Source organism: Amphibalanus amphitrite, unplaced genomic scaffold, assembly GCF_019059575.1.
Source record: "Amphibalanus amphitrite isolate SeventyFive unplaced genomic scaffold, NRLGWU_Aamphi_draft 001589F_arrow, whole genome shotgun sequence".
Lineage (NCBI taxonomy): Eukaryota > Metazoa > Arthropoda > Thecostraca > Balanomorpha > Balanidae > Amphibalanus > Amphibalanus amphitrite.
The window spans coordinates 122,935-136,200 of NW_024883082.1; the positions used below are offsets into that span (position 1 = coordinate 122,935).

At 47.5% G+C, this 13,266-nt stretch overlaps 1 protein-coding gene across 1 annotated transcript in view; it reads right to left on the reverse strand.

Annotated features, from left to right (window-relative positions):
• LOC122374030 (queuine tRNA-ribosyltransferase catalytic subunit 1-like) overlaps positions 1–6,843 on the reverse strand; it is a gene marked incomplete at its 5' end in the record, with an annotated part of 111,749 nt that extends 104,906 nt beyond the window's left edge. The window contains 2 exons of the mRNA XM_043352536.1: positions 6,202–6,370; positions 6,590–6,843. Coding sequence (XP_043208471.1) covers positions 6,202–6,370; positions 6,590–6,843 — 423 coding nt within the window. The remainder of the gene's footprint in view (positions 1–6,201; positions 6,371–6,589) is intronic.
• Between the last annotated feature and the right edge of the window lie 6,423 nt (positions 6,844–13,266).

A 13,266-nucleotide genomic window follows, 5' to 3' on the forward strand; every position in this document is an offset into this window, starting at 1 on the left:
AAATGATCACGTGACCAAATCCAGATGAGATCACCGTATTTATAGTCACCGTGCCTACAACTAAAGCAATGTTGCACGGTGTCAAACAGTCATTAATACCACTGCAACACATTGGCTTTGCGCATTTATATCCATTCATATAAAGTCATTTTTCCAAGTAAAATTAAAACTTCCAATGCAAGCTCGCGATCCCTTGAAGTGGTCTGATATCGTTATTTCTGTCACTGCTAGATCCAGAACGGAGCAAATAATGATAAAATCGACACCAAACCGTTGGCATGGTAACTTTGTCCCAACATAAATAATGTTAATTTGGTCGATTTTCCGCTAAAATTGACCTTTTCATTTTGAATACGTGACCTATAGAAATCGTTTGGTTTCGTTATTTTTGGCACAGATGGAATCAAAATAGACCAAATAATGGGAAAAGTGACTCCGACCTGTTGGCATGGTAACCTTGTTCCAAAATAAAATAGCATTAATTTGGTCGACTTTTCGCTAAAACTGGCATTTTCATTTTGAATTCGCGACCCCTAGAAATCGTTTGATTTCGCTATTTTTGGCACAGATGCAATCAGAATAGACCAAATAATGGGAAAATCCACCCCTACCTAAAATTTGAAAAATTGACCCAAAAATGGGTACCCTAATATGTAGTCATTGGTACTCCGGTAGCCTTGCCGCACCAAAACTACCCAGAAAGACATTGGAGGCCCTTCTACGTGCGTGCACCCTGGAGGTCCCATTCCGGTGCCCTTCCGGTAAAATGTACTGCCAGATTGATGGCGTGGCAATGCCCCCCCCCCCCCTGGGCGTCCTGTTCACCAATGCCTTCATGTGCCACATTGAAAACAGAGTCTTGTCTGATAGCGCTGTGCGACCATCTATGTTTTTTCCGCTACATCGATGATATTTTTGTAGATGTGCGTGACGTTCAGGTCTTGTATTCACCACAGAGCTCAACGTCAGTAACAAACTACCATTCCTCGACTTATTGATTCATGGCCGGGTGCTCCGCCGCCCCGGGCGGTGCGTCCCAGACGGCCGACACGCTGCTGCGCGGACGCACTGCCGCCGTCAGACCCGCTCGACCCCGCCAACTGGCTGCCGATCCGACCGCAGAGGTCACACGCCCCCGGGGCATGACCCGCTGTGACCCAGCAGTGACCTCGGGTGGCGATGCGGACGGACGCACCTGCCGAGGGGTGCGGAGCAGGCGACGCGGGGCCAAAGGTGGCCGGCGCTGGAGAGTGCGCGACCGTCCTGGCCAGTTATACATCGGACAGCTCAACATACAGTCCCTGAAACCGAAGCTCCTGTCATTGAGAAATGACATAGCTGATCATGGGTTTGACCTTGTCATCCTGAACGAGACATGGATGAAACCTGCGACCAACAACAGACTGGTTCCCATACCCGGCTACCAGCTGAGCAGGCGCGACCGTCCCGACGGGAGGGGTTATGGTGGAGTGGCCATAGCGACCAGAGCCCCACTCGAGGTGACCACCGTGGATACGCCCGACCGGCCCGTTGCCGGTACTAAACTGGAGACCCTCTGGGTCCGGGTTCGGGCCGGCGGAGTGAGCGTCATGGTGTGCGCAGTATATCGGCCACCGATCCAGACTCAGACCCGTGTGACAGCTGACCTGGCAGAGCTCGAGCAACAGGTCCAGCACATACTTACACGACACAGCGGCCCAATCATCATCGCCGGAGACATCAATATCAACATGAACGCCAACAGCACAGCGACGGAGCAGTTCCAGCAGCTCCTGCGTGGCTACTCCCTGCAGCAGCACATCGCTGGTCCTACCTTCCGGACGTCAGGCTCTACCATCGACGTCATCGTAACCAACCAGCAAAGTGTCTCGAAGGCCGGGGTGGTCCACTGTGATTACAGTCCTCACAACTGGTCGCGCGTGCTAATGTCCGTGCCCGATCTGAGGCTGCAAAAATGCACCATCACCACCAGATGCTGGTCCAGGTTCGATGCGACTGAGGCTAACCACCAGTTAGCAGCGGCGGACTGGACTCCAGTGTATGCGAGCGACGATCCCGAGCAACAGTGGGTCCATTTTCTCGCCATCACACGGCCCATCCTGGACAGCATGGTGCCGGAGAAACGAGTCAGGGTCAGGAATCCTGTCGCTCCGCCTGTTACAGACGCCACCAAGGAGCTCATGGCTCAGAGACGGGCGGCACTCCGAGACGGACACCGCGACGCCTATAAGCAGCTGAACCGCCAGGTGCAGTCCGCAGTACGGCGAGACACGCGGGAGGAGCTGGATAGGCGGGTGCGTCGGGCTGGACCGGCTGCAATGTGGCGAAGCGTGCAGCCCGTTGTGGCACCAAAGCGGAGTGGTGGATCCGTTCCTGATGCTGATGCGGACGCACTTAATCGGTACTTTGTGGAGGTTGGTCCGAGGACCGCTCGCCAGGTGACAGCTGTCGGCCCGGAGCTGCCGACCCGCCTGCCGCGTGTTGGTACTGGGGCTTTTAGCGTTTCCCCCATATGTCCAGACGACCTGCGGCGGGTGGTAGGCAGAATGCGCAGTAGCACGGCGTGTGGTGCTGATGGTCTGTGTGTGCGCTTCGTCAAGCTGTGCCTGTCCTCGCTTTGTCATGTTTTAACGCACATTGTCAATACTAGCCTCGTCTCTAGCTGTGTCCCCAGCTCATGGAAACTGACGTTCGTGCAGCCTATTCAGAAGTCAGCCAAATCAACAGACATTTCAAATTACCGACCTATCTCCATCTTACCGACCATCGCAAAGATCACTGAACGTGTTGTGTATGAGCAGCTTTTTTACTACTTCTCCTCGCGCCACCTGTTCGCACCATGTCAGCACGGTTTCAGAACTAATCACTCCACAGACACCGCTCTTCTTACTGTTACCGACAAAGTGTTCAGTGCGATGGATCGCGGCGATGTTGTTCTTTTATCACTACTTGACTTGTCAAAATGCTTTGATGTTATCCCACATGATCGCCTTCTTAACAAGCTGCGTTTGTACGGTGTGGACGTGCGATGGTTTACGAGCTATCTGAGCGACCATTACCAACAGGTCCGCATCCAAAGGTCAGACGGAACACAGTGCTTATCTCGACCACTTCCAAACCCTGTTGGCACGTACCAGGGATCGGCCTTAGGTCCGCTTTTATATTCAATTTACGCAAACGACATGTCTCTTTACGTCGACGGCGAGGCTGAAATAGTGCAATACGCTGATGACACTCAGGTTCTTGTTGCGGGGGGACCCGGCGACATTAGCTCCCTAGTGCTCATCATGGAGAGTGTTCTCTCCAAGCTGTCTCACTGGTTTGGCAAAAATGGTTTGAAAGTGAACGCAGACAAAACGCAGCTCATAGTCATCGGCTCTAGGCATAACATTCAGCGGCTTCCACCCGTCCGTATCAACTTCATGGGTGCCATTGTCGCCGGTTCCCCCACTGTGCGGAACCTGGGTGTACTGTTTGACCAGAACCTGACGTTTTCTGCCCATATCGATGACGTGGTGCGCCGGTGCACCGGCATCCTGTGTGGTCTCAGCCACTCCCGGCACTGTCTGCCGCAGTCGACCCTGGCCCGGCTGGTGGAAGGTCTAGTCTTGTCGATTGTGCGCTATTGTATCATTGTCTATGGGTCCACCAACAAAACGCAGTTAGGCCGCATTCAAAAGATATTAAACTTCGCCGCACGAGTCATCTCTGGACGGAGGAAGTATGACCACATCAATGATGTGTTACGACAATATGAGTGGCTCTCAGCTGAGAACATGTACCTTTACCACGGACTGACCCTTCTTAACAAGATTCGATGTACGTCGGAACCCGAGTCGCTCTCTCATAGTCTTACCACCAGACGCGACATTCATCGGCGCATTACTCGGCATTCTGATCAACTTGTGACACCGCGCATTTTATCTGAGTCGGGTAGGCGAAGGTTTTTATACTCTATTGTGACTGCATTCAACAAACTACCATCTTCAATGCGTGATATGCAACCCACTGCTTTTAAAAGAGAGGTGTTCAAGTGGCTCACTTTGGAACAGAACAAATAGCGACTGTGATGACTGTGAACAAATTGTGACTAGTGATGCATGTGTCCGCGTATGAGGTTCATGTAGGTATGTGTGACATCCATTGGCCAACCATTGCATGTAATTGACCTGAGGCTAGGAATAGCCATGTTTCATGGATTTGCCTCGTGAAGTTTAATAAATGCCAAGGATGACAGCTTTGAAACTCAGGTACACGTCAAAGCTACTAACTTGGGACGCTGCATGAATGCCAAAGGCGACTGTACCGATTCATACAAGCGAGGAGTTATCCGGTCGTATGTGCGTCGAGCTCTGACTCATTGTTCTACCTGGCCACTTATCCACAGTGAGCTGCGGCGAGTGAGATCGATGCTGGTGAACAATGGATACAGTAATAGTGACTTTGACGACGTATCACGTGACCTTCTTGACAAGTACATGACAAAGTCGACAAACATGATGCACAACAAAAACGACCAAGCTACCAACATAGACATATACTACAGAAACACCCTCACACCGTCCTGGAAAAAAGATGAAAAAGCTATGCGTGACATCATCACAAAAAACGTCACTCCGGTCAATCCTGAGCACCGCATACGCTTCAAAATTTACTACAAGTCACCACGGACCTCCTCACTCATAATGCGTAACAATCAACAGACCACTACACCACTGCAAGAAACCAATGTAGTATACCGTTTTAAGTGTTCTACCGAGGACTGTGCAACCCGCAACGTATACTACATTGGTCACGCAACTACATCACTGAGCCGCCGACTGACAATGCACTTACAAGACGGAGGACCCAAGTCACCAACAAGGCACATCTTCATGACCAGCACGGAACCCGACTCACGAGAGAATTACTGACAAACAACACCACAATAATAGCGCGACAAAACGACAAACGATGACTGGCCATCACTGAAACCATCATCATCCGCGACACATCACCCATCATCAACACACACATGAAAACTCTGACAAACACTCCACTGTTCGACAGACAATGATGTAATGCGTGAAAGTTGAAACGATGTGTCAACTGTGAATTGTGACGGTTTATTGCTGTTATGCACGATCCCATGTGAATATTCACGGTAACAATGTTATGACCTGTGTGTTTAGCTGGATGTAGATTTGTGTTCGAAAGAGTGGTGCCATGAAACAAATAGGAATGTTTGAAGAAATGCTAATATGTGACATATATTGCGCGCCATCATTTGTGTATATTCATTTCTCTGATGATGATCAATGTTGATCGAAAGCTAAGATAAATATAACAGCGAACGAATTATGAACGAACTTTAATTTAGATCCTAATGAGTAACCGATTTACGAAAACTTTAATCTCGATCGCAGCCATTGCTTCTTTTGGTTTTACTTTTCTCTTTGAACGATGAGGAAAGAAGTACTGTCCGATGTCTCGAAAATGAAACAAAAAAGCTGAATAACACCAAACATGCTGTTGTGTTTAATGACATATATATATATATATATATATATATATATATATATATATATATAATATATATATATATATATATATTATATATATATATATATAATATATATATATATATATATATATATATATATATATATATATATATATATATATATATCTATATCTATATATATATAATATATATATATATATATATAATATATATATATAATATATATATATATATATATATTATATATATATATATATATATATATATATATATGTCTATATTTGTCTATTGCTAGTCAATAGTGTTCTATGGTTGATATTATTGTAAGTACACTGTTCTGGTTGATATCGGTTACTGGAAAAAGTACAGTCCCACAGCAGAAGTAATGTGGGGTTTCAGTCACGGGTATGTTCTGCTTCTGAAGCTTAGGAGCGATTAGCCAGACTACAATGAAACTTTGAATGTAGCTTATATGTATCGTCACCCTTGCAGCTGCAACTTCAGCTATTGACATCTTCTTTTCGATCACTCCGCATTAAACAATCGCCAGTCAAAGCCAGCCGTTGAGATTGGTAAAACCCTACATTACTTTAGTGGTGGGCTGTACCTTCATTGTTCAATGGGACTCTGATAGATGGCTCGCCCACTGACCACGAGTCCGAGGCAGAGGTAGGCCGCTGCGGCCGGCATCGTCTTACCGCCGTGCGGGTTGGGTAGACGCAGTCGAACATGTCACAGCCCAGCGCACTGCACACCACCAGATCGGTGGCAACGCCCACGCCCATCAGGTAGCGCGGCTTGTCGCGCGGCAGACCGTCCGTCGAAATGGTCACCATCCGCCAGAAGTGCGACTTGTCCTCGCCGCCACTGTCGGCGCACACAGACAGCAGCCGTGGCGCTGCATCATATATAGACAAACGACAACGGCAGCATATAGACAAACAACGACAGTAACTATACGAGTATAGGGTTGTCAATTTCTCGGAACGACTGGGTGTGCCCATCCAACAGTGGCGTGAGCAGGAGCTGATGAGTGCGCGACCAGCGACGGCGGAGCGAGAGCGGCAGCTCGCTCTGTGCACGCACCTGAGGCCGCCGATGGCGAAGCCGGGCACCTGGCGTTCGGTCAGCTGGCGGACACTCTCGCGCCTCAGCTGCGGGTCCAGGCCGCCCTGCACGATCGGGAACAGGTTCTGCTCGGAGGGCCTGCCGTGCGCCGCGATGCACCTGTCCAGCCACCGGGTGGTCCTGGGGCGCAACGTCGACGGTTCACACACCCAACCACATGGACAACGTACTTCACCGCGACTTCCTTGGAGGGGGTGCGCGACCCCCGTCTGTCATCGCGATATGGCCACAAACGCGCACCAGCCTTTGGGTACCTACTTGCTGAAAATTGATCAAAGTTTATGCGTAAGGAGATGTGGCCCCCTCAGTAATCCGAGCTGAACTCCGTCGACTAAGGCATCTGGAGCGTTTTGCAGGAGGTCCAGGGAATGTTCCATCCCAATTTGGAGGCCCTAAAGGCGCACATCAGACATGGGAAGACATGGAGGCGATGGACACCGCCAACATCATCAAAACATGCAAGTCCTTCCGTCCCTGTGTACTGTGTAGAGAGGGCCGTCTCCGCTGCGGGGGGTCATATCAAGTGAGAGGAGAGTGAAACTATATGGCTATTGGCTGGACATGGCAAACCAGTTTTTGGTATTTGTGCTGAATATATATGTTACAGGGAGTTTGAGAAATCCGTGAGTTTGCAAACTCCCTAGTGAGTTTGCAAACTCCCTGACCCATCAGTGAGTTTGCAAACTCACTAGGGAGTTTACAAATTCACTAGGGAGTTTGCAAACTCACTGACCGGTCAGGGAGTTTGAGAAATTTCAGAGTGATTGGGCCAAATAAAAACAAGTGTGCAGCATGTGGGTGGCATACGTGCCGTCCGTGATGTTAAAACAAAGGAGGCTAGCTCTAAGGTCTTGCACGCTGACAAAAAGTTTATAGATCATATGCACACCATAAATACCTTTTTTATTTTAAACTGCTCAGTGATTTACCCATGCATGTACCGCCGCTTTATTTAGTTATACATTTATTTAGTTCACGTCCCAATTAGACCCGTTCCACTCAAGTGTGGCTATTCCAGAGTCAGGCTAAATACCGGGTGTCCCAAAAGTAAGGTCATGATTTAAAACTTAAATATCTCGAGAAGTAAGAGTCCGAATCACTTCCAATTTTAATACGTGCAAGGTACATCCATAAAATTATTTTCTTGCATGCTTAAACCATTTTTGATCATAACTACACCGAGCAGTAGGCATAAAACTGAGAAGGTCGAAATTCAACTCTTAGAGAGGGTCCGTCATTAAAACAGAGGGTAAATACCGCCCAGTTTTCGGCCCTAAGCAGATCCTATCAGCTCGCCCTATCTCTGAACTCATGCATAGTTTCGCCTCAACCGGTAAAACGTCAGAAAAAAAGGTATAATGTACGCACAGGGCATGTATACTTAGCCACCTGTGCTTCGAGGTCCTGAGGACCAGGGGCTCCGCCACAGGGGGGTACGCGGGGGTCCGGACCCCCTCAATAATTTACCTGGGGGTACAGTACCCCCCAATATTCCGAATAACTATAAGCATGTTTTCGCATAAGAATGACTAAATCATTCACGGAATGTGTTGAAAAATTTAGAATGTGTTGACAATAGCAAAGCTAAGGAATTTAAGATCTAGAAATGTAGGGATCCCTTAAAGTGTTGTGGCACACGAAGTGCTCAACTCTCGCCGACCTATATGTACGGGAGTGCCATTATTCTACCATTTTGTTATTACAATGAATGCGTTTAAGATTGCTATAGGATTAGCTAAGGCCTAAGCATGCCAGAATTCGGCTATAATTTCGTGAGAGAGGCCCAGCTTGCAGTACACCTCCTAGACACAATACCCGCCCTAAATGAGCTTCAAATCGATCTGAGAATCCCTTTTCCATGAAAGGTCACCCGATAGTGTTGGGGGAGGGGGGTTAAGCCGGTCTTTCGAGCACCGTATTACTCTAAGCAGCCTCACACCGTTCTGAGGTAATCTGCAATATCTGCACAGGACTCTGAATGCAGGTCGGTAGAGATGCATCTAGAAGTCACAACTCTTACAGGATCCCCTGCATAACCTGACCTTTGATTCAATTGCAGCATTTTGATATCCATTTTCATGTCAAGCTAGGTCACTCTCTGATCACAGACTGAATGTCAGTCTCTAAGGACTCCATACTGCTATATGTATGTATGAGGGCAGGGCTTTCAAATCCCTTCAACGACTCCTAAAGCCCTGCGCTTCCCTTTAACTACGGCGTTAGAGGACCCGGCACTGGCCTAAGAGCCTACATAGATATCTGAGCGCCTGTGCAGGTCCTTGAATTCTCAGCCCATACCAGTCACTGAGAGCCTAATGCGTTGTCTGATGGCTAGCACCGCCCTTGGAGCGCGCAACAGCGGCCTCCATTCCTCAAGAACGTTGATTTGAGAGGCCGCCATGTCGGTGTCAATGGGCTCCGCTTCTCCGTTTTCGATTCCTTGTGCAAATTTAACCTTGGTTTTTCGGTTTAAAGCAGAATTCTCCCGATAAAATTATTAAGTTTTTTTAGCTCTAGAAAAAGCGGCAATTTTTCATCATCTTCGGGAGCTGCAGGGGGGATGGGGAGGGTGAATTCGCCCAAAATACACACCCTGGATCCGCCAGCGAGCTTTTGTATTATGAGTCGGACCCCCCCAATCCCAAAACCGTGGCGGAGCCCCTGCTGAGGACGACAGCGGGAATCGGGTGAAAATAAATCAAGAGAGGTGGCCGAGAGTCCTCCCAGTGGTTCTTCCGCTCGTCGCAACGCAGCTGTGCCGACACCATCAACCAGCAGTGGTTTCAGCAGGATGGAGACTATGCTTGCACCGTCCTGAAGATCATGCATTGTCTCCGAAAGTGGATGTGAGATCGCGTAATTTTCAGTCAGGGCAACGCCATTGAATGGCCTCCGCGGTCACCTGACGTTACACCTTCATATTTTTATTCTCTGGGTACACAACGGAAAGGTTGTCTTTTAGAACAACCCAACGAGCCGGGAAGAACTAAAGGATGATCCCTCCGAGCAAACATAAGCGGCATCTCACCAGAGAATCGCTCCAGAATAGTGGAGGAAGTAAAACGCAGTCTATTCGTGCACGCGGCCCGAAATGGTAGCCATGTAGAAAAGTAGCAAATGTGGGGCTACGAGCCAATGTATTGACTCATATGTATATCATAATATAATTTTATAAAATGCTCTTTCATATGATGTCCTATTTATTTCTATCCATCGCGTATTTTTGGCGGTGTGGCCAAAACAAATGATGACCTTACTTTTGGGACACCGGTATATCAAAGAAGAAACAGCTCACTGTTAGGGTATATTCAAAGAGGCCAGGGTTCATAATGTCCAGGGCACGATGTGTCCAGTGTTCGAAATGGCCAGGGTTCATAAATGTCCAGGGCACGATGTGTCCAGTGTTCAAAATGGCCAGAGTTCATAATGTCCAGGGCACGATGTGTCCAGTGTTCAAAATGGCCAGTGCCTTGAATAGGCCAGAGCTCATAGTGTCCAGGGATTACATAGTCACTGAAAGTGACGTCATTATGTAAAAAACACGGAACCAGCTCAATGCGAAGCAGTGCAGTGCTAAATCAAATATTTTTAGGTTAAGTGGTTATGTATCTGGCTTCAGGCCGAAGGCCTGAAGCCTGATGCATAACCACTTAACCTAAAAATATTTGATTTACTATTGCTTGCAATCTATTCATGCGAGAAACTATTTCCTTATCCCCGGTAGGCAAACATCATTACCTTAGGTTAGGTTAGGTTAGGTTAGGTTAGGTTAGGTTAGGTTAGGTTAGGTTAGGTTAGGTTAGGTTAGGTTAGGTTAGGTTAGGTTAGGGATAGGTTAGGTTTGGTTGGGTTGGGTGGACTATGTAATCCCTGGACACTATGAACTCTGGCCCATTCAAGGCACTGGCCATTTTGAACACTGGACATATCGTGCCTGGACATTATGAACCCTGGCCATTTCGAACACTGGACACATCGTGCCCTGGACATTATGAACCCTGGCCATTTCGAGCACTGGACACATCGTGCCCTGGACATTATAAACCCTGGTCTCTTTGAATTACCCTATCTGCAGCCAGTTGGCCACATTTGGACCATGTAATCCCTGAACAATATGAATGTTACAGGGAGTATGCGATTTCAGTTAGTTTGCAACGACCCTAGGGTGGTTGTAACCTCCCTGAACGATCAGTTTGTTTGCAACGACCCTAGGGACGTTACAAAATAACTGCTCGTTCCGGGACGTTGTAACGAAACTAGGGTCGTTGCAACCTCCCTAGTTAGTATGCAACGAACCTAGGGTTGTTACAAATAACTAGGGAGTTTAAGAATTCATCGAGTCTCGTTTCACAGGAGGGCCGTCAACAATCTTGACCAATGAAAATCTTGTTCAATCTAATCTAGTTCAGTCTAAAAGAAAAAGAGAACAAAATTTAAACATTCAGCTTAGGAGTATTTCACGACGGCCATCTAGTGCACATTTTGTGCAGATTAGGTGCACAGTTGGTGCAGTTTTTGTGCAAATTAGATGGACATTCGCCAGGAAGCCCTTCGTAAAAACGGCCATTATCCGCTCGTTTCCAGTCTTTTGTGATTATAAACGTTCAAACATGTGAAATGATGGTGGTCCCATGCATTATGGTGGGTGTCAAGGTCACGTGAAGGTCAGGTCAATGTCATTGACCTTTGATGACCTTAGTTCACTTTTTCTGGGTTCATATATTTTTTATTTTATATTTAGGCTAGTTTTTGGAGCTGATTTCGAATTTAGCACCCATTTGAACATTAAAGAAGTAATTTTGGCGCCTTCGTACCATGTCACGAAGCTGCCAGTGATGATTGACACCTACTATGGACAGCTAGCAAGACACCTACTGGTTGACCTGACCTGACCTGACCCGACCTGGCCTAAAAACATCAAGACATCATCGGTGATCAAAGCTAATATGAAATTCGTGATCAGCGCCCCGAAAAAAAACTCGTAACAACCTAACTCTCCAAAGTTTTAATAGGTCCCGATTTCCCCGACATTTGAGTCACTGACCTGACCTGGAAGGTCAACCCATAACCTATCCCCGCCCTGTGCGTTTGCGGCTAGCAAAACACCAATAAGGCGAGAGTTAACACCGCAGGACCTGGTTTTCTACATACGCGCCGGCCGGGGGAGGGTTGGTACGACCCTCTCGTCGTTTTTCACCCCTGATGGAGTTAGAGCGTCGCGGAAAAAACGAGCGTGTGTGCCGTTAGGAGACACAGCAACTAGTACCCGAGTTTAAGGTCTCGGGTCAACCGGTGACCGTCAGGTCAAGTGACCCAAGACACGGGTTCGGTTTTGATTAATAACTTCTTAAAAAACAGTCGCTGAGCGCGATTTTAGCATCAACGTGCTCGCCTTGCTTACGCACATCGAATGGTATACTTTTTTTCGGTGAGGTCAAATTGAGGTGTTGACCTCGGGTCAAGGTCTGGTCAAAGACCCCTAGGTCGCGAAATTGGTCAAAGGTCATGTTGCATATTCGATTTGGCAGGTCTTCCTGTGTCCATCGGTGGCTTAACCGTCTCGCTAGCTCAGTTTGATCGGGAGTTATTGACGAAAAGCTCGTATGACCCTAGTGACGTCATAAATGACGTCATGCAACGTCAAGAATGCAAATTGAAGCGTCTAACCTTGCAAGGAGTGCATTAAATCACGATCCGTGTGCTTGAGATAGTTTGAGATCGTTCCCCGCCAGAATAGCAGTTTTCATTTTCTCAATGGACTTTTAGTGGTGAGGTCACGTGACCTCACCACTAAAAGTGGTGACGTGGTGGTGAGGTCACGTGACCTCACCACCACTCCGACCTGACCTCATATGATCTTTAGGAAAAATCCTAGAGGTACAATGTGAGACTTCTAGAAGATGCACGTACGTGTACTGTAAGCTTCATCACCCTGTAAAAACTTCTCTGGGACTGGGGCGCTGCGAAGTTGCGGCTCTGAGGACCGTCCACTTATGACGTCATAGGTCAGTAACCTGACCTGACCTGAAAATCTGGTTGATATCACGAGATCTGGCTTGAATCAAAGGTCAGGTATGCGTAGTTTCAGCTCTCTGTTGCTGGCGAGGATAAAGCCAGGCTGGGTTGGGTAGTTTGGGTCAAGTAGAAGCGTCCCACCCGCACAACCTGTTTATATTAGCAGGTGTACCTAAACCACCAGCGACAGCTTCGTAGCAAGTTGCATTGGCGTTACAACTATACCTACGTACTTCTCAAATGTCTCAACGAATGCTGGATTCAAAATAAGCAAAAAAAAAAAAATTCCCTTAAAATCGTAAAATTTGAAACAGTCACCCGAAGTCACCAAACGTCAATGACCTGACCTGGCCGACAACTGACAATTCAACTTGAAACCCATCATGATGCATGGGACAACCATCAGTTCACATGTCGGCACGTTTATATGTAATCACAATAGAAGTCCGGAAACGCAATTTTATGTGCGCTAACATATATGGCAAATAATTTCGGTCTGCCATGGTCTCAGAAATCAGATCAAAGATCAAATGCCATTGGTTTCAGGATCATGAACTGTATAGGGAATGTAACCAGTAACGTAGATAAGTTCGAGGACACTCAAGTTTCGTCACGATCGG